We start from the raw sequence: 27,491 nt of genomic DNA on the forward strand, positions 1-27,491 counted from the left end.
CTTATAGAGAAGCTCTTATTTAAAAATCTTGAAAAACAACTTGCCAAAGAAACAAGTTCATATATCCTCTCCCTAAGCAGAATAAAAACTTTTGTAAGCATAACACTTAAAGAGTAAAACTCAATAAACTACGAATACTCAACAATAAAAAAAGATTTAACTAAGGAAGCACCTGGACAAAGTGCCACGTAGCACAAGAAATTGAAATTTCAGGTGTCATTTGTTTTGTTTTTGTACAATGGATAGTCACTAGTTGCTGATTTGGGTCCCATGCGACCATTTTCTTCATTCTTTGTTAAAAAAAAAATACATTCTCATAGCACCAGACGGAATTACTAAGTGGCACGATAAATGACAACATTTGATGTCTTTTTTTACTACCAGCACAAGCAACATACAAGATGTAAATTAGAGGCGACTTAGGTGGTCAGTAGAGTGGCTAATTCAATGGTTAAATTTTTACCATCCCGTTTCTTACGCAGTGTAAGTGCACCAACACAGCATGCCTTGTTCTGATATCATCTCTAGAGAGGCCGTTTGCCAAATAGATTTCTTAAAATCAATAAAATTTGTCTTAAATTTAAAATATAAATTTTTAATAATTAAATATTTAAATTATATTTAAATACGTTTAATAATATTATTAAATATTGTTAAGCATGAAAATAATATTAATAAATATTATTAAATTATTATTTATCAATATATTTAATAATATCTAAAATATTTAATAAAAAGAATGTCTTTTTAGATATCATGCCAGATTCAACGACGCCAAGGGATCACGGGAAAAAATAACCTAGGTTTCAGTAACTGTTCAAGAATGATTCAAAGGTACAAAAAAATCACTCCAGGCAAATCACTTATCATCTAGTGCTACATGTGGTCATCTCCAAGATGGATAAGGCCAGAACAGTGGCTATACTCTCTTTAAACTGATCTTACCAAGAAAATTTTTTTTAATTTAGATATAGTTCCGAATAAGTCAGTTTCCAGCTTTTCGGGCTCCTTGACTTGGTTAGACACAACCCGTCTTCTTCTTAGGGTCTTTCCCTGCTAATGATTGATTCTTGAATTCTAGTTTAGCAACCAAACTGTTTAATACTTTTATCCGGATCTAGGTATCACATAACAGCATCCGTGGCTTTTCGAAGGGAGTGGCGATCACCCCCTCCCTCCTTGGTTTCAGTGCAATTAGCTTTTATGCAGTTTGCAGTTACACCTATACGAAACTGTCGAGTGAAAAAGAACATCTAGGCAGGTTATCAACCACCCGCCACCCCCTTGTCAAAATTCTCAAACCAGCACAAAAATAAAAAACTAAGAGACGTTAAAAAAGGTTATCCAAAAAAAGGGAAAGAGCAATACTAGAACTTGAACAAAAATTGAACTTGAACAATGAAATGAACAGAAATTGCCCTGAACAGCAGACGACGGTTACCCACATCAGTTGACCCCTCCCCATGCTCGTAATATTCAGTCCATATCTTTTTTGAGAATACAAATGCTTATTTTAGCACTTCTTTCCGCAGTTCAGCATTGATTGCATTGTAGCAAGTTATCAGTAAAGAGAAAGCATTCGCTTGAAGGTTGCGAGTGAGAGGTTGAGGGGGTGACAGCCTCCTTGACAGTAAGGATATTTTTATTCGTTTTATGTTTTAATGCTGCTCTTTACCTTGTTTAATCTTGTCTTTTATCTTGTTTAATGATAAAAAAGTGACGCAAGGAACATAAAACTAACCTACATATGGAGAGGTTACCACCCTCTCAGCCCCTGGGCCTTTAAGCAATCTTTTATTGTTCATATCAATGTTTTAGGAATGAATGCTCTAATGCAAGAGCAATGTCAACAATAGTTTACTTTTTTATTCACAATTCTTCTCCTTTAGATGCATTTGCTTTAAATTACAAAATTATATTTCAAACTTTTTGAAAGGCAAAGTAAATGAAATACTTTTAATTACCATCAATTATTTAATCATTTTGTTGGGATTTAAATGCTTTTAAGCAAGTATTGGTTAAACTTCAGCGTGTAGGGGCTTGGAAGGAGACAGCTTCTTTCATATATAGGATAAATTTTTTTTTGCAGCGGTCTTGCATAGCTCAACGACTATCTTCCGTTATAATAATACGTCAGATTAACTAGAAACTCTGTAACCTTGGAAAAAATAGTTTATTTGAAATCGTTTATTTGTTTAACACCAACTAATAAACATGAGCTGCTGACATGATAGGTCACCTAATTTCTAATATTTCTAAGGTTTGAGCCCGACGTGAAGAAAATTGATATTAGGCTAATTTACGTGCGTAGAAGGACAAAAAATGCAATTGAGGGGGGAGGGAGTCGTTTCATTTTGTTAATGAGTATTTCCAAAGTAATAGGTCTGTAAGCCTAGCATATTTTGTCTTACGGCTAGGGGACCGAATTGAAAGTTTCAAGGATAGTTTTATTGGGAGAGGAAGAGGGAATGATTTCAAACGCTTCAATAGGAGGGTTCTCTTTAATCCCTGTGGGTTTTTTTTTTCAGAGCGTGTCGTCCAACAGGTTCCACTGCTAGTGTGAGAATAATTAATTTAATTCGTCAAATGACACTCCTGGGAATTTTTGTGCTACAGCGATCATCATTCTAAGGTTAATTCGTCACAAAAATGAGCTTACTTGACAATGTCTTGTTTCCACTGTTTGCAAGAGATTTACCATTCGTTTTAATGAGTTTTTCTGTTGACCAACCAATCGATCAAGAGCACCTTGAGTTTCATCAATTATACCTTGTCCTTCAACAGCTGAATCTACTGTTCCGCCAACAATAGCAAATGAATCCCTCTGTAGAGCAGTCAGAGGGCTGTTCCAATTTAGTTGACCATATTTGGCCTGTACAAGTAGCTGCTTAACTCTCTCACACTAGAACAAAGAAAGCTAACATGAAAGAAATTAAAAAAAAAAAAAAAAAAAAAAAAAAAAAACGCTGGGCAACAAGTGTTTCCTCTTTTTTCCCACAGGAACCATGAGATTACTAGTTTTTCTGATCCTAATTTTCCTAACATTGAAATAAAAAAAAGGTCAATTATAAGTACTTGTCTTATTTAAACACACAGGAGCAACTTCTACTGATAGTGACCAGTGAACACAATGACCTGGATGACTGGAAGGAAAATCCAGGTATATTTTTATATTTTGGAATGAGAACAACAAGCCATGTTAAGAGAGGTTGATTTTTAAGTTAAGTTTTAAACTCAGCTATAGACCTTCAGTATGTTAATAAAAAAAGAAAAAAAAAATAATTTGTGTTGCTAATTTTTCGCATTCGACACTAATGATTGACTGAAAAAGTTAAATGAGTCAAAAACAAATAATAAGGGACAGATTAAAATTCGATAGCAATATTATAAAAGAAAGAATATTAAATAAAAAAAAGTAAGAGGAATATATAAATAAGAAACCGACGCAGACCATTCTCGCAGATCAAACAAATAAGCATCCCTAAACGAAAAATTCGAGTCCAAGTTCAAACTAATTGAAAAACAAAAAGTTTTTTTTATATAAAAGTAAGAATATACGTTAAAACTTAAAACAAATAGAAATTAACCCACATTTAAGAGAGGTGTTAACCCTCGTCAGTACCTCACTCTTTAAGCTGAAGTCTTTTAGCACTTTAAAAAAGCTTCTCATTCTAACTAAACGGCCCCTGTTTCCAAGCGTCATTCGTAAAGGATTGGGACAAAAGGTGAAACTTCAGTGTAAAGAGCAAGGTTCTGTTCGTTTCAGGTTTTAATGGTTCTTCTTACTTTCAGTTGAAAAAAACTTGTTGTATTTCAAATTTGATTTCTCATTATTTTTCAAATCATTCAGGAAGTCCCCCTCCATAGAAATTTCAGCCCAGATTCCCCCCTCCCCAGTTAAAAGTTGCTCCAGCGAACAATTCCCCAATGGATAATATCTCCAATGGAAAATTTCCACTTGTACAATTTTTCCCGCTGAAAATCATTCCCACGGACAAATCCTCCAGACAATTCTAACACTGCTAAAAACTTCCCCCAAATGATTCCCATTGAACATCTCCATATGTAAAATTGATTCGGCAAAAAGAAAGTAAAAAAAAAAAATCATATATAAATTCTAGAAAATTCTCCAGTGTAGAATATAAGGGGTCGTGGGAGAGGGGTTATCTACTCTCAAATCTTTTTGGTCAAACAGTTCGTGGTAATGAACTGTAAGTAGGAAGCGACCCGGCTCAATAGTAACCAAAACTCTAAAAAACAGAATTTTTATACCAAGAGATAGATCGAAAGAATTGGATTTTTATGCTCATTTTAAATATATAAGTTTCATTAGGTTTAGTCCTACCCATCAAAAGTTACGAGCCTTAAAAAATTTGCATATTTTCAAAAAAAAGGGGAAACACCCCCTTAAAGTAACATAATCTTAATGAAAATCACACCATTAGATTTAGCATATCAGAAAATCCTAATATAGAGGTTTCAAGCTCCTATCTGCAAAATTGTGAAATTTTGTATTTTTTGCCAGAAGAAAGATGACGGATGCGTGTTTTTTTTCCCATGGGTGATCGTATTGGTCCAGTGGTCCTAGAATATCGCAAGATGGCTCATTTGAACGAAAATTAAAAGTTCTAGTGCTTTTTTTTAAGTGACCAAAAAATTGGAGGACAACTAGGCCCCCTCCCAAAGTGACCTAATCAAAATTTTCAGATAGCCATTTTGTTCAGCATAGTTGGAAATCTAATAACTATGTCTTTGAGGATGACGTGTTTCCCACAGTCACCGGGGGAAGGGCTGAAAGTTACGAACTTTGACCATTGTTTATATATAGTATTAGCATTGGGAAGAATACAGACGTTTTCAGAAGGGATTTTTTCTTGTAGGGAGGGGGGCGAGGGGGGAATTACGTGGGAGGATGTTTTATGAGGGAAAGGACATTTCTATGAAGGGGGAGCCGGACGCAGCATTATTTAAAAAAGATCAGAAATTAAATAAAAAAAAAGCTTTTTCAACTGAAAGTAAGGAGCAACATTGAAACTTAAAACGAACAGAAATTATTACGTATATAAGGGGGTTCTCCCCCTGGTCAAAACCTCGCTCTTTACGCGAAAGTTTTTTTTAGTACATTCAAAAGAGCAATCTATTCTAATTAAACGGCCTTGTGATTTACGGGTCATTCTTAAAGAATTGGAACAACATTTGAACTTTAGCGTAAAGAGCGAGGTATTGACTAGGGGACAAACCCCCTGATACACGTAATAATTTCTGTTCGTTCTGTTTTAAAGTGTTGATGTTGCTCCTTACTTTCAGTTGAAAAAACTTGTTTTTTTTTTATTTAATCACTTAAAAACGGCACTAGAATTTTGAATTTCTGCTCGAGACCCTCTCCTGAGATTCTAGAACCACTGGTTGAACATGGTCATCTCTGAAAAAAAAAACGAAAACAACAACAAATAAACACGCAACCGTGATCTTTCCTCTGGCAAGAAAAATACAAAATTCCAAGTTTTGCAGGTAGGAGCTTGAAACTTCTTCAGTAGAGTACTTTAATACGCTGAAGTTGATTGGGCAATTTTCACTGTTGATTGGGCTAGATTCTTTAATTTTTGGGGGTGTTCTTGCCTTTTTCCAAAATCAAGCAAATATTCTCAGACTCGTAGCTTTCGATGGGTAACATGAAATTTAATGAATCTTATAAATTTAGAATCAGCATAAAAAGCTAATCCTTTTGGCGTATCTATTGGTATTAAAATCTCGTTTTTACAGTTTCAGTTACTATTGAGCCGACTCGCTCTTTACTTGCAATTCGTTACTACGAACTGTTTAATTTACGGGTTTAAGAGAACATATATTTAACTGAATTACTCAACATATATTTAACTGAATTACTCAATCATGAAAACCTAATGTTTGCAAAAAAACAAGAGCTAAGAGCTCATATGGCACTTGTGACGAGGCGAGAAGAGCTAAGAGCCGAGAGATCATATGGTATGAGCTCTAAAAAATTCTATGAATCAATAAATTGATTTAAAAATGAAAATGAGAGGCTTAATGCCGGTCAGGATTTAAAATAAGAGCTCTGAGTCACGATGTCCTTCTAAATATAAAAATTCATTAAGATCCGATCACCCACTCGTAAGTTATAAATACCTAATTTTTTCTAATTTTTCCTCTCCCTTTAGCCCCCCAGATGGTCGAATCTGGGAAAACGACTTTATCAAGTCAAATTTCATCGTCCTAGCACGTCCAGAAGCACCAAACTCGCCAAATCACTGAACCCCTCCCCCCAACTCCTCCAAAGAGAGCGAATCCAGTACGATTCTGTCAATCACGTATCAAGAACATTTGTTTATTCTATCCACCAAGCTTCATCCCGATTCCTCCACTTCAAGTGTTTTTCCAAGATTTCCCCCTCCAACTCCCCCTAATGTCAAAAGATCTGGTCTGGATTTGAAATAAGAGCTCTGAGACATGAATTACTTCTAAAAATTAAATTTCATTAAAATCCGATCATCTATTCGTAAGATAAAAATACCCCAATTTTCACGTTTTCCAAGAATTCCGGTTTCCCCCTTCAATTCCCCCCCCCCCAATGTCACAGGATCTGGTCGGAATTTAAAACTAGAACTTTAAAGCACAAGATCCTTCTAAATATCAAATTTCATTAAGATCTGGTCACCCTTTCGTAAGTTACAAATACCTCAATTTTGAAAATTACCCCCCCCCCAATTTCACCAAAGAGAGCAGATCCGATCCGGTTATATCAGTCACGTATCTTAGACACGTTTCTATTCTTCCCATCCAGTTTCATCCTGATCTCACCGCTTTAAGTATTTTCTAAGATTTCCGGTCCCCCCAACTGCCCCCCCCCCAATTACGCTTAATCAGGTTGAGATTTAAAATAAGAGATCTAAGTTACGAGGTCCTTTTAAATATGAAGTTTCATGAAGATCCAATCACTCCTTCGTAAGTTAAAAATACGTATTTTTTTCTTATTTTTTGGAATTAACCCCCCCCCTCCCCGAATAGAGCGGATCCGTTCCAATTATATAAATCACGTATGTAAGACTTCTACTTATTTTACTCACCAAGTTTCATCCCGATCCCTCCAATCTAAGCGTTTTCCATGATTTTAGTTTCCCCCACCCAAAACTTCCCCCAATGTCACCAGATCCGGTCAGGATTTAAAATAAGAGCTTTGAGACACGATATCCTTTTAAATATCAAATTTCATTGAGATCCGATCATCCGTCCGTAAGTTAAAAATACCTCATTTTTTCTGATTTTTCAGAATTAACCCCTCCCCCAACTACCCCAAAGAGAGCGGATCCGTTCCGGTTATGTCAATCATGTAGGTAGGACTTGTGCTTATTTTTCCCATCAAGTTTCATCCCGATCCCTCCACTCTAAGTGTTTTCCAAGTTTTAGGTTCCCCCTCCCAACTCCCCCCCCCAATGTCACCAGATCCGGTCGGAATTTAAAATAAGAGCTCTGAGACACAATATCCTTCTAAATATCAAATTTCATTGAGATCCGATCACCCGTTCGTTAGTTAAAAATACCTCATTTTTCTAATTTTTCAACCCCCCCCCCAACTACCCCAAAGAGAGCGGGTCCGTTCCGTTTATGTCAATCATGTATCTAGGGCTTGTGTTTATTTTTCCCACCAAGTTTCATCCCGATCCCTCCACTCTAAGTGTTTCCCAAGTTTTAGGTTTCCCCCTCCCAAATCCCCCTCAATGTCACCAGATCCGGTCGGGATTTAAAATAAGAGCTCTAAGACACGATATCCTTCTAAACATCAAATTTCATTGAGATCCGATTACCCGTTCGCAAGTTAAAAATACCTCATTTTTCTAATTTTTTAGAATTACCCCCCCCCCCAACTACCCCAAAGAGAGCGGATCCGTTCCGATTATGTCAATCGTGTATCTGGGACTTGTGCTTATTTTTCCCATCAAGTTTCATCCCGATCCCTCCACTCTAAGTGTTTTCCAAGATTTTAGGTTCCCCCCTCCAACTCCCCCCAATGTCATCAGATCCGGTCGGGATTTAAAATAAGAGCTCTGAGACACAATATCATTCCAAACATAAAATTTCATTAAGATCCAATCACCTGCTAATAAGTTAAAAATACTTCATTTTTTCTATTTTGTCCGAATAAACCGGCCCCCGCTCCCCCCTAGATGGTCAAATCGGGAAAACGACTATTTCTAATTTAATCTGGTCCGGTCCCTGATACGCTTGCCAAATTTCATCGTCCTAGCTTACCTGGAAGTGCCTAAAGTAGCAAAACCGGGACCGACAGACAGACCGACAGAATTTGCGATTGCTATATGTCACTTGGTTAATACCAAGTGCCATAAAAGTGCAAATAAAAGCAAAAACAAGTCACCACAAAAAAAACTGATCATGGGCAGCGCAATAGCGCTGCTTAAGTAAAGAGCGATATGGGCACAATATGTTGTTTTTTTGTTTTTTTTTAGACCATATAGAAGGAGTTGTCGTAGAAACTTCGAAAAGGGCTCATTTGATTGGAAAAAAAGGGCTAGTGCCCTTTTTGACTGTCAAAAGTGATACCCTGGGGGCATATAAGATTTTTATAATGAAAAAGGGTGGTCGTATAAGCTTCGGAGGGGGCTTCTTGGATTGGTGATATACATAGTTTGAGCTTTACTGAAATACAAAATACGTTTTAATTGTTTTCAGTTTTTACTTTAATAAATATAAAATTACTGAAATTTTAAGGAATAAATATCAGTATATGTAAACTGAACTGACAAACCAAGGTCATTTGTTTGTTTTTGTTTTGTTTTTTTCAGGAAAGCGCAAATAAAGCATGGTCTTGAGCATGGTCTTGAGCAAGTCTTGAGCATGGGCGTTATCAGCCCTAATCATGTTAATTTTTGCTTGTTTTGAGTTTGACTCGGCTATTTATTGTATTTTCTGTTCGTTTTGAGTTTTAATTATTTATTGATAGTGATTTGCGGTAGTTCTACGCTTGGAAGATTATTTGACTTTATTTCTGCTCATTTTTGGCTTAATAGAGCTCTTTACTTGTTTTTGAAAAACTTGTTTAGTGGAAAAAGCTTTTAAATTAATTACAATAAAAAATCTCATTATTATTTTTTATTTTTCATTTCTATATAAAAACTTTACTTCTTTTGCACCAAATCTACTCCATACTATCCGTACAGTGAAGGGAAAACGACTAAAATGGCAAATGTTTGTATCTTGCTGGGATGGGAATACAGTAGCTATTACTTTATTCCTATCCATTTTCATATAGCCAAAATTTGGTCAGGGCTGAATAAAATTTTGCTGAATAAGCAAAAACCACGAGGATTGGGAGTTATAAGCTGAAAAAATAAATAAATAAAATGACAGAACTAGGGTAAGATACCCAGTAGTTGGACAGAGAATCCCCTCTTCAACAGTTCAATTACTGTGAACTCTTGATTAGATTGATTTGATTGGATTTGTCTACATTTTCTATATAAATATACAATTAGCTAGAATATTTCAGCCATATATAACACTAATAATTTTGAATGTACTAAATATCAACACTTGAACCTAATCATGGGCACACACTTAAGCTTGAGCCCAAGTCTGGGAAATACTGCCTAGTTTCGGACATGGGATCTTTAATTCGGAACAAAGTATCTAAATCATGGACATACTCTATCAGATACATTCAATTTAAGGCAAGTGTTGGGAAGCAGATTAATTGTTTCTAAACAGACTAGAATCTAAGGATAATTTTTGTTTAATTTTAGATGTTAAGAAAAGTTTTATTAGATTGTAGTCAGCAAATCTTAACAAGCACAGTCCCGACTATCATACAATTTCAAGATTATGAACCTACTTTTTTTTCAACATTACGATGGCATATTAAGCTTGATGTGCAAATAATATTAACAGCATCGGTTAGATTTGATACATAGATAGCCAATACAAGAATCAATAATGACAAAACAAAGGAAACTTACTTTCAATAATGCAACAACAACATCTCTGGCCTGTAGCTCAGCTTCCATATTTCCAAGCAAAGTCAGCAGCTCTGATTTCGTTAATTCAATCCGGCTATTCGGCCTTAACTAAAACATAAAATTTCAAGTCGCATACAAAATACAATAGGATACTTTAAAGGCCATTCATTAGGAGAGCCCCCTATAAATCTTACAAGTTCTACAGCTTTTGGGCTGCTCCAGTGGTGCCACAAGGAAAGCCCATACTTAACACCACGGTCTTAATGAAAGCAGCTTAGAGGTAGCTGACTTGAAAATAAGAGAGAGAGGGAGAGAGAGAGAGAGAGAGATTGAGGTGGAAACAGAGAAAGAGGTGGAGATAGAGAAAGAGGTGGAGATAGAGAAAGAGGTGGAGATACAGAAAGAGGTGGAGATAGAGAAAGAGGTGGAGATAGAGAAAGAGGTGGAGATAGAGAAAGAGGTGGAGATAGAGAAAAAGATAAAGATAGAGAAAGAGGTGGAGATATAGAAAGAGGTGGAGACAGAGAAAGAGGGGGAGATAGAGAAATAGGGGGAGATAGAGAAAGAGAAAGAGGGGAAGATAGGGAAAGAGAAAGAGGGGAGATAGGGAAAGAGAAAGAGGGGGAGATAGAGAAAGAGAAAGGGGGAGACAGAGCAAGAGAAAGAGGGGGTGATTGAGAAAGAGAGGGGGAGATAGAGAAAGAAGGGGGCAGATAGGAAGAGAGAGAAATAGAGGGAGGGAGAGAAAGAGAGGTAGAGAGGAAGGAGAGAGAGGGAGAGAAAGAGACCGACTAACAGAACACAAACCGGAAGGGACAGTCAAAGAGTAAAATAACGTAAGAAAAACAAGCGTTAGTAGCCATAGCTCAATCTAAGAGGTAGCTGCGCTAGCTTTTGGGCGATTACATATTATCATATTTCTGATGTCTTTGCATTTTTCCAGTGATCTACTCAGCGTAGCGTAGATGAAGCTCCAAGATTTGTAGATTTTTTACGATTTTGTTGGCCTAAAACACGTGACTTTTCCCTTAGCCATATACCTATATCTCAGACACCATGAATCGCATTCAACCAAGGTACGGACCCATTCAATGCAGAAGTTTCTGACGATCATTGATATACAGAATGGCAAAAATCTGATGAAATATGAGGTTTTCATTTATAGAGCTACTATTATACACCTGCTCTTGACACTCCTCTTCCTCTTGCACTGTTTTTATTGCATAGCGATGTTTCATTTTTCTGCACATGATATGAACATATAGCTAATATAAAAACATATACTTATATCTTTTCAATTAAATTTGGAAAAGTTACTGTCTGGTCATTTCCTTTCTCCTTTGAGGAAGAGAAAAATAAAAATCTATCCACTAATCTGCAAGACAGCTGCGCCGATTACAAAGTGGAGTGGTCCACGAATAGCAATGAGAACCTTTGTTTCTTTCCTCAAAACATCTTTCTTCAGGACTAAATGGGTAAACCAAAAAAAAAAATACTTAATAATCCCGCCAACTACTACTCAACCAAAGACAAAATATTTTTTGAAAAAATATAGGAGGGTGATCTTCTGCTTGAAATATCAATATATACAAATCACCACGACCTTAGTATGGGATTAATTTTTAATAATCTTTTCCTGAACTGAAGTACTTTCAAAACAAAGTAAAGACATGGGCGCCGAAGATGGGCATAAATAAAGGCAAAACATTTTCAAAGAGGAAAACTGCCCTTAATCATCAGCAATAAATAAATTGAACCAAAAACTAACAGAAATTAGAATAAATATTCAAGTCCAACTCGAAGGTCGACTCAAATTTATTGAAAACGATCTTTATTTTAACCTATGTCCTTTAATTTCTCAGAACGTCAAAAAAAAAATTATCCAAGTACTGAAAAGAAAGTACTGAAGTAGTAGCAGTAGTTGCAGCAGTACTAGTACCAGTAGTAGCATGTACATCTGCCCTGTTGGTGAGTTGAACATTCTTATCATTATGCCCCGTATGTTTCACCTTAACTTAGTAAGCCCTTCCAAACATATTGCTTATGTACGCTTTGATCTCCTTTTCATCAATCAAAGCCAAACAAGTTTTTCCTATTGCAGTAGTAGTTGAAGTAGTTTAGTAGCAGTAGTAGTATTAGTAAAAGTAGCAGTGGTAGTAGTGACATGCATATATTACCTTTTTGTCAATTGATCTTCCATTTTAAGTATTGTTAGAAAGTTCCAACTTAACACCCAAGATATACCCTTTTGACAATCTGCATGCACTTAGTGTGTTTTGATTTACCTTATACTTCGCAATAGCCAATACTATATGTAAGTAATGGACAAAGTTCATAACTTGCAGCCCTTCCCCGGGGGATGTAAGGAGTCAAGTCATCCTCAAAAACATAGTTACTGTTTTATAAAATATATAAAAATATAATGATAATTGAAAAGATAGAAGTCTCTACAACCAAATCTTGAATTCTGTCCCGACTAGATCTCTTTGTACTGTTCATGATTAATTCTGTTCACGCCCTGACTAGATAAACTCAACCTCTAAGTTCTATGAACAGCCTTTTTTTCTAGTTTTCATTAACATGGGGAAGAAAAATCCACAAGTCAATGAAGGAGGCTTGAGGCGAGCCATGACTGATATTTTGTCAAAAAAGTCATCTGTACGGGAAACTGCTAAAATGTATAGCCTGTCCAAAACTTCTATACACAGGCACCTCACTTCCCATATGACGAACTCTAGCAGAGATGCAGTCAATACCCCTTTTATATACCAGTCAAAAATAACCCACAGCAAGATTTTGACCACTGAACATGAAACTGAGCTGAAAACTTACCAGACTGAGACATCTAAGCTACATTATGGGCTTGGTATTTTTGAAGTTCAAACGCTAGTCTTCGAATATGCCAAGAGAAATGGTATACTTTACCCTGCAGAATGGGATGCCGAACAACAGGCAGGGACAACTTGGTATTACAGCTTAATGGCTAGAAATCCGTCACTTAGCTTAAGGGCACCGGGACAAACCAGCCTCGCAAGGGCTACAAGTTTAAATCGACATACAGTTTCCACATTCTTCGACAAACTGAAGGGCGTCATGGAAAAATTCAGATTTCAGTCTCACAATATCTGGAATATGGATAACTGTGGCCTGACCACCATACAGAAGCCACACAAGGTTGTTGCCGAGGCAGGGGCTAGACAAGTTGGAAGGAGCACTTCCGCAGAGATGGGTCAAACTGTTACAATTCTAGCAAATGTGTCAGCTCTTGGAAACACAATTCCCCCAGTCCTTGTTTTCCCAAGAAAAAAAGTGACCCCAGAATGACCATGGGAACACCCACTGGAACTCTGGCTTTTGGAGAAGGTGAAAGTGGATGGACCAATTCTTTAATCTTCGTTGAGTGGATGAAACACTTCATATCCTATGCACACCCACCAGCACAGAATCCCTGTCTTCTGGTACTTGACAATCATGAATCCCATCTATCAATTAATGCAATGCAGCTGGCAAAAGACAATCACATCGCCATGCAAACCCTCCCACCACACACCTCGCACAAACTGCACCAACTGGACAAGACTGTGCTTTTCCCGTTCAAGCTTCATTACAACAGAGCAATTTCGAACTAGACGGTGAATAACCTGGGCATCCCAGTTTCAGTGTATAAGATCCCTCAGTTCCTTGGGACAGCAAACCCACTGAGTTTTACTACGAGTAACATTGTGTCAGGATTCCGTGTTTCTGGGATTTCACCATTTAACAGCGGCATATTCACTGATGATGAATATGCACTATCTTCAATTACAGATAGGCCAGAACCTGAAGCTACGACTGACAGTGGAACAATAGAGGGTGATCCAGAAGTTGCTAGCAATGTCTCAACCATCGAGCCTATACGGATGTCGACCACCTCTCTAACTCCCAAAGGAGGGCAAACAATGGATCCTTCCAATGCTATATCGCCAGGTGACATTAGACCATTCTCCAAAGCTAGCCCAAGAAAATCTAGAGGTGGAGGTAGAGCTCGTGGGTCTAGCCGAGTGTTGACAGACACGCCCGAGAAAAAGAAAATTGAAGAAAAGGCAGGTGACGGATTAACAAAAAAAATCAAATGCCTTAAAACTGAAATATTCCGCCATTTCTTTATCTCATACATCTTCAGAAGAAGAAAATACATCTGATACATCTCCCGAAGTGCTAGCAGTGAAGCTGGAAGCAAACAACCATCAACATCTCATGAAACCATGGAGAATCAGATTTAGGAAATGGAGATACTGAGTGGGGACTTGTCCTTGTCATGGAAGATGAAAACGTGGAAAGAAATTTTAAAGTGTAGGAGAAGTTGTCAAAGTCGGTGAGAGCCAGGTTGAAATCTGTTACTTTAAAAGGGTTGCTCCTTTTCAGAAATATGTAGCTATAAAAGCTTCGTACCAGTTTCAGAAGTGGCAGGTTGCAAAGAAGCTGCAAAACCCAGAACCAACTGGCCAAACTGAACGCCAAGCCGGACACTTAATTTTTCCAATTGACATGTCTGTCTCTATATATAATGTATTGGAAACATTCTAACATGTAAACTTTTTTGTCTTATTGTAATATTATATGACTATATTTGACTTTAAAAAAAGATGGTAACCCTGGCGTCCCAAATATTAAACAATTTCCCAAGCACAAAACGACCTAGTCCCAAGTATAAAACTAGTTTTACAATTGGGACATTTGAGGGCTTCTGCTGAATTACTTTTTTGGTCAAGTTCAAGAAGACTTAGAAAGCTGAGTTTTTGGCTAAACGTTCTCCTTGTAGTTGCCTATATTACCAAGCAGGATTTACCCTTGCAGCTGAAACCATTTACGATCAGTGACGTTTAAAAAAACGTCCCAAGTATACCAAGTCTCCCCTACTTGAATTAGAGCTAAGGTCTTCATGCAGCCAGTTAAGCTTTTCGTTTTTTTAAGTCCCTTAAGGAACTGACAGACAGAATAGAGCCAATCCGCGAAGTGTCTGTTTGGTATTACCAATTCAACTTTATTCACCATGGGAGGGTTGTCTATATAGTCGATTTGTAGACTCATCTCGACTTTGGCTATTAGTTAAACAGGTCATCTTGGAAGAGGGTGGCAACTATGACCGGACAAATTTCTCCCCATCACTGTCTCATTTGGGCTGAGATTTGTTGGCTAAAAAGTGTTTTCAATTCTTTTCGGTGTATATATTTGTATGCATACTTTTCCTGGATATGTAGGAAATGGCACTGTATGTTGTATGACAATTAAATGCATTAAAAGATATTCAACTCTGACACATTCTTCAGTTAAGAGAAATTTGAAGCTTTTATATTGGAGATGAGTAGGGTTTCCCCTCAAGTTTAGCTCAAACTTGGCATTATCTAATTGACCCTCCACCCCTCCTTTCATTGAGGGCACCAAATATCAGCTATTGACAATAAAATTTCCTTCTGAATCATCTTGATTAAATTGAGATTTTCACCTCATTCTGATTCCCTTAAGGGTCCCTTAAGGTTTCCTTAAGGGCCAGAGTTGTTTAAACACGTTAGGGTGTGCGTTAACTGTTCGGTAATTACTAGCTTCAAAGCCATGCTGCTGGCTTAATGTAGATAATGCCATACATTTGAAAAAATAGAGAAAAATAAATAATGTTAGACACGGCTTTTGATATCTTTCCTCACTGAAACAAGCAACAAATCAAAGGAAAAAATCAAATGAAATGAAATTAAAAATTACACGAAATGAAAAAATCAAATGAAAAGAAAATCAAATTAACATTTGATTTTCAAAAGAAAATCAAATAAAAAATCATATCTGATTCCCAGCTTGAACTTTTGTGGAAGATCTGGAATTGGTTGGATATTGGGCAGTAGGTTAAAAAGCATCACATGCCAAAGTTCATAAGAAAAAACATACCTTCACTGTATTTTCAGTTGATGATCCTGGTTCGTCCATTTTTCCCTTTCCTTCTTAATATACTTAATTATAACTTGGCTCCAAAAACAATTATTAGGAAACACTCCAGGGGAATTTAACTGTTAGTGCGCTTGTTCAGAAAATTCATTCCATTACAGTCCTAAAATGAAGAAGAGTAAATTAAGAAACTACACTAACAAACAAGAGGCGTTTTTCAATTAACCTTCGGCTTCTAAGGCAGAGTGACATACTACTAAATCTTTTCAAACCAATTTATATTAGTTTTTGCTTGAGCAACTTGATTCCACTCTCTCAGAATAAAGAAAATCCATTTTCACTTTAGAAATACTGCTTGGTGGACATTTCAACACCTTATCCAATAAGAACCTAACCTAACCTTATCCAATAAGAAAGAGCATACAACGAAGCTGAAAAGTTTTGATTTGACCAATCATTACTAACCGGAAATTCAAAAAGATACTTCCAAGAGAAAAAACATAAAAATATGTCCCAAATAGCTGCTTCTACCAACATTCCCTGTCCGATAGTACAAACAGTATTGCCAAAAAAATCAATAGCTATCCAGGCTAAATCTGGCCTATCCAGTGATTTTATCAAGCCCACAAAATTTACTAATATATATCTTAAGAAGTCAAACCTTTTAAGGATAATTTTTTTTACAGAGCATATGAAAGAAACTATCAATAAATTATACCTAGAAAAGTTGAATCTTTCCAAAATCATCAGCCTTTTCCTAAATACTCTTGCTCATATATCAGAAACATGATCTCTACCATAATAATTAGTAAAACGTACCATTTCAGTCAGTATTCTCCTGAAATGAATGGATTAACCGATTTTAATGACGCCTTGCGACTTTAAAAAATTTTTTGGGGTTGACAATTAAACTATTACCACAAAAGAATTTATCCTCTTTAACAGTATGTACAGGAAATTTTCACCACTAGCATGGTGTGCATTGAGCTTGAATCTTAAAAGGCTTTATTCCTTTATATATAAAAAAAACTGTTTCTTTACGTCTTTTACAAAAGAAAATTAAAAGGAGATGGAATACTGTAGGCTTGGCAGAAAAGTTTCTTTAGACTGACTTCAATATTATAAATTTTTATCAGTTTTTCGCTCTGTTGAAATTAGTGATTAAGCTGGTTCTATGCATATAACATTTATTACCTCTAGAGTTACAAAATTAAAAAAAAGAATCATTTTTGGAGAAATCTTTGATAAAGGGAAGCATGAAAAAGTCTTTCAGGTGTGAGGAGGGCTTTCCCTCCTCAACGCCTCGCTCTTTACGCTAAAGTTTGACTCTTTCTCTTAACTCTACTTCATAAAACAGTAAGAAAACATTAGCGTAAAGAGCGGGGCGTTGAGGAGAGAAAGCCCCTTTCATATACGGAGTAATTTCTATTCGTTTTAAGTTTTAATGTCGCTCCTTACTTTCATTTAAAAAAAACATGTTTTGTTTTTTTATTTAATTTCTTAAAATTTTTTTTATTAATGCATATTTTGATCTTGGCTCTCCGCATATAAATAATTAAAACGAAATTAGCATATTATTTTTTTTTGGCTAACTGGCTTTCTCATAGTTTTAATCGGAAGTTTTGAGAAAAAAGGAGCAAGGGAGGAAGCCTAGTTACCCTCCAAGTTTTTGATTACTTAAAAAGGCAACTAGAACTTTTAATTTTTTACGAACATTTTCACTAGTAAAAAATATACGTAATTTACGAATTAACTTACGTAACGAATTTCTATACTCGTATGTTTTTATTGCGTATATGAGGGGGATCACCCCTCGTCGATACCTCGCTCTTTACACTAAAGCATAAATGCTGTCCCAATTCCTTAAGAATGACCCTTGAATCAAAAAGGCCGTAGAATAAATAGTTGAAATTATTAAAAATACTTAGCATAAAGACCGAGGTATTACGAGGAGGTAAACCCCTGATATGCATAATAATTTCTGCTCGTTTTAAGTTTTAATGCTGCTCCTCACTTTCAGTAGAAAAAAACTTTTCATATTTATTTTCCATTGTTTTTTTTAATAATGCTAAAAAATCCTGTGCCCCCTTCATTGAAAGTCTCTTCCCAATTGAGAATTTTTTCCATGGAAAGATCCTCCCACGTAACCCCTCCCCCATCTCAACTCTCCCTCACAAACCAAAAAATCCCCCTGAAAACGTCCGTACACTTCCCAGTAACCATTACTATATGTAAACACATGTCAAAGTTTGTAACTTGCAACCCTTCCCATGGGGACTGCAGGGGAGTAAGCCGTCCCCAAAGACATAGTTATTAGGTTTTTCGACTATGGTGAATAAAATGGCTATCTCGGAATTTTGATTTGGTGACTTTGGGGAAGAAATGAGCGTGGGAGGGGGCCTAGGTGCCCTCCAATTTTTAGGTCACTTAAAAAGGCCACTAGAACTTTTAATTTCCGTTAGAATGAGCCCTCTCGCAACATTCTAGGACCAATGGGTCGATACGATCACCACTGGAAAAAAAGGAAACAAACAAATAAACACACATCCGTGATTTGTCTTCTGGCAAAAAATGCGAAATTCCACATTTTTGTAGATAAGAGCTTGAAACTTCTACAATAAGTTTCTCTGATATGCTGAATCTGATGGTGTGATTTTCGTTAAGATTCTATGACATTTTCTAAAATGAGGCAAATTTTCTCAGGCTCGTAACCTTTGATAGGTAAGACTAATCTTGATGAAAGTTATATATTTAAAATCAGCATTAAAATGCGATTTTTTATGTAAATATTGGTATCAAAATTCCATTTTTTAGAGTTTCGGTTACTATTGAGCCGGGTCGCTCCTTACTACAGTTCGTTACCACGAACTGTTTGATGGGTGTAAGATAACCAATACAAAAAAAAATGTTTAAGTGGTAAACTTCAACTTCATAAACTATTTGTTAAACTATAAACTGTGCATAAACTTTATCATAAATCTATGTCAAAAGAGAAATCATTTTTACTACTTAGATAAAAAAAAACTGAATCATAAGAATTTACTTTCCAATAAAATTTTGCAGAGACCACAAACTTTCTTTCCAGTTACTTTCTCAACCCAACCATGTAAGGAACCATGGCTTACAGAGGTCAGAGGAGCATGATTGACTCACACCCATAAAATGAGGAGGGTTGAGCAGTGGGCTTGTGACCCACACCCTTGAACTCAAGAACCTGCCTTCAGGAGAACACAATACTGCTACCAAAACACCAAAATTAAGTCTTGGATCAAACTCCCTTTTGATGACGACTATTGCACTTCCAAGGACAAGATTTATGAATGCAAAACAACACCTTAAATTTGGCTTATGGAACATCAAGACAATGCATCAAGCTTCCAAGACTGGGGAGTTGCTGAGAGCTCTGCAAGATTATCACCTCGACTTTCTGCAAGTTTCCTTCATGGGCACACATGCAAAACTTGCAGTAATAGTATATTTCCACTTGAATGTGGAGATGAAGTCTACCTAATAGGGGGCCACAGAGAAACTGACATTGACTTAGACCACAACCTGATGGGAGCAAGTCTGTTTCAAATTAAAAAAAAATAAAAGCACCATAAAGCTTCCTCAAATCTGACCTTTGACTCAAAGAAACTATGGATGAGAGAATTCAAGTAAGCCTTTAAGCTGGAGGTACCAAATAGATTTGCAGCTCTGTTTTACTAGATATTGTGATAGCAAATAGACCTGGGAAGCATGAAGTTCTGCTTTGGCAATCCTGCAAAAGCCACCATTGGCTGCAATAAGAGTCCAAGGACCAATTACTGTCTGAATACACATGGTAGCACAGAAAAAAGGAAAACATTAAAAGCCACACTCATCCAAAAGACAAGTCCCCACCACCCAAAGACTCATCTCAGATGAACAGAAACAAAGAATATAGAGCCATGGATAAAGCAGTAACAAAGAATGCCAGAAATTGCCAGGGAAATTTGATCCAGCAGAAATCAGCACAGGCAGAGGAAGCAGTGGAGACAGGTGACTCAAGACCTGTGTATGAAATCACCAGTGACAATCTTCAAAAAAAGAGACGCAAGCCATCTCAGGGATCTACCATGGAATCTGCCTGCTTTCTTTACACAGCGAATTGTCATCACACGTTTTACTGCAGAGAATCAGATCACAGCTTGACAGACACCTCCATGACAAGCTACCCATAAAAGAAAGAAGAGAGTGATAATAAAAGATTCATATGATATATAACGATTTTGAGAAGGCATTTGACTCAGTGTACTACCAGTGTCTGTGAAAGATCCTACTGCACTACAGAATTCCTGTAATGATCATTATGCTGATCATTGCTCTCTCTGAAAACAATGAGTGCTGTCTAAAGACACCAAGTGGCCAAACCTGTTTCTTCTGCATGCTGTCAGGAGTTAAACAAAGCTGTGTCTTGTTGCTGCTACTCTTTGTAATTGTAATTGGTTACACAGTGCAAAGTACCACCACATCCAGCTGAAACCTGAAGTATGCTTAAATGACATAGACTTCACCAACAACATTGCCATATTAGGATTGTACAAGCAATGACTTAAAAAACTCTTGAACCAAATGAGCAAGAGGCTGCCAGGCCAGCCAGGATTAAAATAAATAACGGAAATTTTAAACAAAATACATGACCACAACAGACTGGCCCCTGAGAATTGCTTGCAGAGACCAAAAGTAAGAAAAAGTTGTAAATTTAAAATACCTGTGAAGCATAATTGAAAACACAGGATATACCATGAAAGACATGCTCCCAAGAATTGGTCAAACCAGTGGATCCATCAATATACTACGTAAAGTTTAGCAGTCTCAAAGCTTCTCCCTATGGCTGAAATTGCAATTCTTTAATAGCAAAGTTATGAAAGCTCTGCTTTATGCACCCAAAGCCTGGCACTTGAACCAGGAACAAGAGAGGAGATTTTTTTTGAGAACTTATGTCACAGAACAATTCTCAACATCCACTGGCAGCAGAGGATAACTGACAAATCCATCCATGATAAAACAGGTCAGCCTGTTGTGACATATGTAACAAGATTTTGTCAATAGAAATACCTTGGCAACATACTATGTATAGAGAACATGTGGTAATGCAGCCTGGGTACATACAGCAAAGGTATGTACACCAGGCACACTGGACAGATCTACAAAATCAAACACCTCATGACTCCTTCTTGATGCCCTGGGTGTCTTGATGCCTAAGGTAATAATATTTTGAAATATTAAGCTTCATTAGGCAAGCCTTTTCCCTAAATTCTCTTAATTCAAATTACAAAGGTCTCTACTTTTGACCAACAAAAAATAAAAACAGCAGGACAGGATATGTTTATAAAAAAGAAAAAAAGCACTTCATTGACACCTAGACCCAGGCATATGTTGCAAGTTTTGGAAACAAACTTTTAGATGCTACCATTAGATAAAGACCCCAAAAAAGGATTGAACAATGTAATTATCTCATTAAAAAAAGACCTGAGAAAGTACTTTTAGGAATGAGGGCACATTTTACATTTTTTTTCATTTTGTATTATTACTTTTTTATAGACAAAAAACTACAAGCTTAGTTTCTTTGAAGGTATGGCTAAACATTAGCAGAATTCAAGCTTCCTTAAACTAAAGGAACAGTTCATCAGTTTTTACTCATGTTGGCTTTTGTTATTATTTCTTCAGAAACGAAAATGGTGCTGGTGAGTGCTCCCAACTCTCTTGGAAATAATTCCCCTAGTTTTTTAGCCTTCTTGGTAGTATGACATTTTAACTTATCATGGAAAAAGCACTAAGACTGTAGCTTGTGGTATACACTTCCTACAGGAGTCCAATCACAATCCATTTTACTTAGCAAAATAAATTGTAATTACTTGCCATTGTGCAAAAAGTATTACATTGTATTGAACTCTGTTTGCATAGCTGAATTGATTTTATGCAACTTATTTGAAAATTGAAAGAAATTGTCAAAGTCTAGTGGTTTTTCTCTCTATAGACCTGATGTGTTTTTATTATGCCAAAATTTATAATTGGAATGAAAAGAAAATTTTGGAGTTTTCTTGCAGCACTGTAGCTCCTATTAATAAAGATTCTAAGGGGAAAATTTCTAATTAATTTCAACAGAAAAATATACCAAGGATTTTCAATCTGGAAAGGAACACAATGCAGCCAGTTGATATTGTAATATAATATAATACAATTAATTCTAATATAATAGACTTCAAGAAGCACTATTGAATGCAATAAAATGATTGTAATTGCCTACAAATGCCAAAATTCAACTGCAATAAGCAAACTGAACAAGAACAAAATAACATTTTGGATTTTAAAAAGATTTGGTTATTGACTTGCCTTTCCAGCATATGCTCAAGAAATAATATGATTATTACAAGACATAAACCAATGAATCTAAAGTTGACTTTTTACCAAAGAAATTAGCCGTCCTAGCCGAGTCGGTTGGTGTGCTGGATTTGGGATCCTTTGTCTGAAAGGACGCGGGTTCAAATCCCAGTGTACCCAATTGTTCAGTTTGGGACGGGAGTCAGTGGCGTGACTCTGTAAGCTTAGCCAGAGTCGACCCAGCTTTAAATGGGTACCTGGAGAAATCTGGGAAAGGTAAACAGGAAGGGTGTGCGAAAGCACAGGATGGTTGGCCCCCAACCCCCCATTGCACTTCCTGGCTGAAGGGCCAAGAAACGGAGATCAGCACCGCTGGTAGGGACTGTAAAGTCTAATGCTGTATCCTTTACCTTTACCTTTAAATACAGAAAAAGTAATCTTTCTTTTTTGCTCATGTAGAGCAGAACTATGAAACAATTCACAAATTGACTGACGAATGTCTAAGAATTGACAATTAGTAGTATTTTAGTGGAAAGGAATTCAGTTTATCTGGAGAAAAATGCATAAAACATACAATCATCTATGGAAAAAAAACTATAAATAAACACTTATTCGTGATCTCCTCCTCTAAAAAAGTACCAAAATTTACACAATTGTAAATAAAAATTATATTCTTTGTAAGAGGGTTCCCCAATATTCTGATTTTGACGGAATTATTTTCATTGGGATCCCTTCCCTTCTTGGGAGTGCTTAACCATCTTTTTTCAAAATCAAGGCAAATGTTTTCTGGATCAAATTTTGGTGAATTTCAAATAATCAGAATCAACACAAAAATTCAATCTGTTGATGTGCACATCTTATCAAAAATCTTCTTTCAGAATTTTGCCCCCTAGATTTTTAAACAAACAAAATAGCTTCTCCCCATTTCCTATGCCTCGAATAATATTTGCTTTAGTATCTTCATTGAACCAAATTGAAAAAAGTCCTTCCCTCTAAATTTTTATGAATTGATGCCCCTGCTCTCTGCCCATAAATCTATAGTGTTCTTTATCACTTTTGACCAAAACATTTATAAAAATATTTAGCAGCACTATTATGCAAAGTTATGCGCTGGGGACGTGAAATTTCAACCCAAATTCAATTATGTTATATTTTAGATCTCCTGGAACAGAAAAAGCTGTAAATCCTCTAATATACCCTTATATATTGATTTCAGCTGCCAATAAACATAATGTTGGAAACAAGGATAAAACACAATAGTAAAATACATAGATATTGAGATAGGAGAATTTGAATACATTTTACAACAGATATACAGAACAGAGCTAAACACATGGTGATTCTTGCCACCAAAAACACATTTTAGCCTCATAATAACCACTTTTTGGAAAAACTTGACATTCAAATATGCCACTGTCACAGTTCTTTATTCATCAGCTAAGGGGTACAAGGGGTACAAGGATGCAAAGGGGTACAGATCAACTGGGTTTCCAGTGCCAAGGTCCCATAATGCCTTGCCTGTGTTTTGGCTGTCCTTTGTCAAATTTTTTGAATGAACAATAGTAGGCCATTTAGTTATCAATCTGGTAGAGTAATTTTGATGGACCTATCCCTTTAATAAGGTTGAATCACTTGCAGATCAAAAATGCTTAGCTATGACCCTTGGTTTTAACTGGGTAATTAAACTTGTAAATGAAATAATAAAGAATAGACTAGTCTAAAATTTCAAGTAACTATGTTTCATTACCTTATGTAACAGTCCCTGGTTAAAAACTGAAACAAATTTTGGTTAAACATAAGATTGACACTTACTCCAAATCAACCAGACCTTTGGGTAGCTTTCTACAGTCCAGGAGAGGTAAAACTTACAGCAGATTATGGAGCAACAGTAGCTTACATTAAGGTATAAGAAAACCACAGTAAAAACAAACAGTCTAACAGATATGTCAATTAAAAGGGACACAAGAAATTAAAATATTGGTTTAAGCACTGATAATATTTAAAAAAAATGAACCTAGCCATAAGTTATAAAACAGTGTTGTAAAATCAGCAAGGGATTAAATTGATTATAAAACCAAAGAGAGTAGCAGCATTGGATGTTCTACTACAGTGATCTGCCATGAAGTAACAAATGTACATATATTGGTTTGATCCTTTTATTCTCATTCTTCTGAAGTTTTAGAAATTTATTTACTTTTTAACTGTTGTATTTTTGATAGTTTCTGTCTTGATGCTCAAATTATCTAGTTTCCAAATGGCAAAATACGTCTCTGATTGTTTCTTTCCTTTTTCTACCTACTAGCCATAGGCGTGTATTTGTTTGTTTGTTTTTTTTTCAAGATTTCTTTCTTTGTTAGGTCTTAGTTCCCCACAAGCTTGATTGCAAAAATATTTTAGTGATCCCACCCTTATGTTTCTCCTCCACTGATGTCAAGTTGATCCTGGGGTATGAATAAGTATAACTTGGATATCAAATCACTTCTGAGTAGGTTTAATCAAGATCCAATACCCCAATTTGGTAGATACTCTAATGATCTGCTAGTTCAACCCCTCTTTTGGAAAATATCTAAAAAAAATAGCACTGGTGCCATTGTCTGGTGGTAAGCTAGCTCAAACTTTGGTATACAGGTAAACTAGACCTCCAGTGCTCAGGCTGAATACATTACACACCCCTCAACCCCAACTAGTACAAACAAAATATATTGATAACATAGCACACTTCATTCAGCCAAGAATCAACATTGTGAGAGAAAAAATAAAATAAAAATGAAACAGTCCCTTATTGGAAAAATATTGAAAAATACTGAAATAAAATTGTACAAGGTTCAATTCAACCTGTCTTCAAATTTAGGTGACACACATAAATTGCACAACACAGGCCAACACATACTTTCCTAGATCTCAGCCTATGTCTCTTCATCTTTTCCTGAAAAACAGCACCTGGAATTCTATTGGTTTTCTATCAGGTTTTCTTCTGGTTGTTCATTTGATGTTTAACTAGCCTACTAATACAATGCTCATATAAACAATAAGATGCTCTTTTTTTCTCTGAGATCAAAGACAGTTTAGACTACCTCTATTGACTAAACTCAAAAATACTTGCTCCTGCTCATGTCTGGTCATTTTTTAACTGTAGTAAGGGAAAGCAAGTTCACTGTCTTTATTTTAAATCTACAGGGTAGTTGACAGAACTGTAAAAATGGATCAATTGTAAAGTATCAATTGGCAAACCAAGCTGGGGTTATTGAGAAGTATATATATATATATATATATATATATATATATATATATATATATATATATATATATATATATATATATATATATATATATATATATATATATATATATATACATATATATATATATATATATATATATATATATATGACTATTCAACTGAATGTCAAGAGTCTTCCCATTTTTGTCATCTTGGTTTGTCCAGTGTTTGTAGGTGTTGAAGTAAGTTTTTTCTTTCTTCTGTTTTTTTTTCTCTTCATTTTTAACATATTTTTTCTGTTCCCTGGCCTTTTTTTGTGATGATCTATATAAAAAACTGATGATGATAATAGCAATTGAGCTCACTGTTCTCTACTGTGCTGTTAAATTTCATTAGAGTATCAAAGGCCAGAAATTTTAGTCAACCTCAAAATGCAGCTTTGGACTATCTCCATAAATTTGATTTCCTAGTTATTTTTCCAGCCCACAATGCTCCTCAGCATGATTTTGATACTCTTTACACTAATTTAGCACAAAAAGAGGTTTCCAATATGAGAAAAATCTTTGTTCTTATAATTCTTTCTTGCAGCCTATAACTAGTTTCAAAAAGTTTAGTGTATGCAAAAAGATATTGGATGACTGATTTTAAAGTCCCAAAATTCAAGATATTATACTTTTGACATTGTGCTTAATTTACTAGAACTTGTGATAGGTAACATGGTACTGTAATTTGCATCCACCTATTTTGTCATGTGTTTCAGCACTGGCACTACTAAACTAGGTGTTCTTCAACTGTTCTTTGGATTTTGTAAATAAAAAATTCTTAATATATTTCTTTGATTTTTTTGTATAAAATATATAGTTTCTCTTTCTTTTATAATTTCTATGATATATTTTTTGATTTTCTTTTATAACATTATTATTTTTTCTAAATAATTAATAAAACAAAAAAATTATAAGGCTATTGTTGAAGCAATTCATGCTAGAATTCTCCAGAAACTTCTGATGTAACATGTAAGGAATGCACTGGGGCACTGTCTTGATTGAAGAAAATTCCAAAATTGGCCTTTCCCAAATGCTTCTTAACTAATTCTGCTCTCAATTTACTCAAAGTTTCAACATAATAAGCTCTTGTAATTTTTTTTTTTACCTTTAAAAAATCTACAAATAAATGTCCTTTAGTCCTAGAAAGTGTTTTCTAATACCATGTGTATAGAAATATTATGAATTTTTGAAAACCTCTTGTCTAAAATCTAATAGTTTATAATATAATTAGATGCTAGTGTGACAATGGAAAGATATTTTAGTGAATGACAGTGGTCTGACAAATCATTTTTTATATTTAACGATTACAACACCATGATACAATTTGCAATATTGAAATTGTAATGAAGTTGATAGTTATAATTCCACTGTTATTTATTCAGCATGGCCAGAAAATAGCATATAGGAGAAATTATGGTACTTGTCTGTTAAAGTGCCTATGTATATAGAAGCTAAGTAGAAAGTAAAATATGTTTTTCTGATGCTGAATCCTATTAAATATCACAAAACATTATACCTATCGCTTATTTCTTCTTTTTTTTAAGAAGAAGCATTACCATTCAGATCTGGAAAATTAAAGGTCCAGTATAGACCTTAATATTGCTCTGAAGTTCAAATTAAGGTAATTAAGGTCAATTCCTTGATCAACTACAAATAGCATTTGTTCTCACTAGACAGTTTTTTTTGGAGCATGCTTATTAACTTTTGGTTACTATGGAGTCTTCTACCTTTTGGGGCCCCATTAAGGGCTCAAAATAGAATTTCTCCCAGAAAAAATTATTGAATTATGAAATGGCATAAAAAAGCATCATGTGATGTCTTCATAGTATAAACCTAGATATACCCATTCACATAAGGAAACATGTTAAGAAAACAATTCTTATTTTATAATATGGAGAATAATCCTAGTTAACCTATTTTTCATGGAGAAAACCTTAAGATTTTTTAACAGATTTGTAAAATATAAACATGGATTTA

General features: G+C 35.5%; 1 protein-coding gene across 2 annotated transcripts in view; it reads right to left on the reverse strand.

Annotated features, from left to right (window-relative positions):
• Positions 1-27,491, reverse strand: part of LOC136033287 (CTTNBP2 N-terminal-like protein) — a 91,996-nt gene that overhangs the window by 63,300 nt on the left and 1,205 nt on the right. For both annotated transcript variants that reach the window (XM_065714049.1, XM_065714050.1), the window contains exons 2-4: positions 15,909-16,068; positions 9,990-10,097; positions 2,660-2,902 (exon numbers count right to left, since the gene is read on the reverse strand). In XM_065714049.1, the coding sequence (XP_065570121.1) occupies positions 2,660-2,902; positions 9,990-10,097; positions 15,909-15,947 (390 nt within the window). In that variant the 5' untranslated portion in view covers positions 15,948-16,068. The remainder of the gene's footprint in view (positions 1-2,659; positions 2,903-9,989; positions 10,098-15,908; positions 16,069-27,491) is intronic.

Source organism: Artemia franciscana, chromosome 11 (genome assembly GCF_032884065.1).
Source record: "Artemia franciscana chromosome 11, ASM3288406v1, whole genome shotgun sequence".
Classification (NCBI taxonomy): Eukaryota; Metazoa; Arthropoda; class Branchiopoda; order Anostraca; family Artemiidae; genus Artemia; species Artemia franciscana.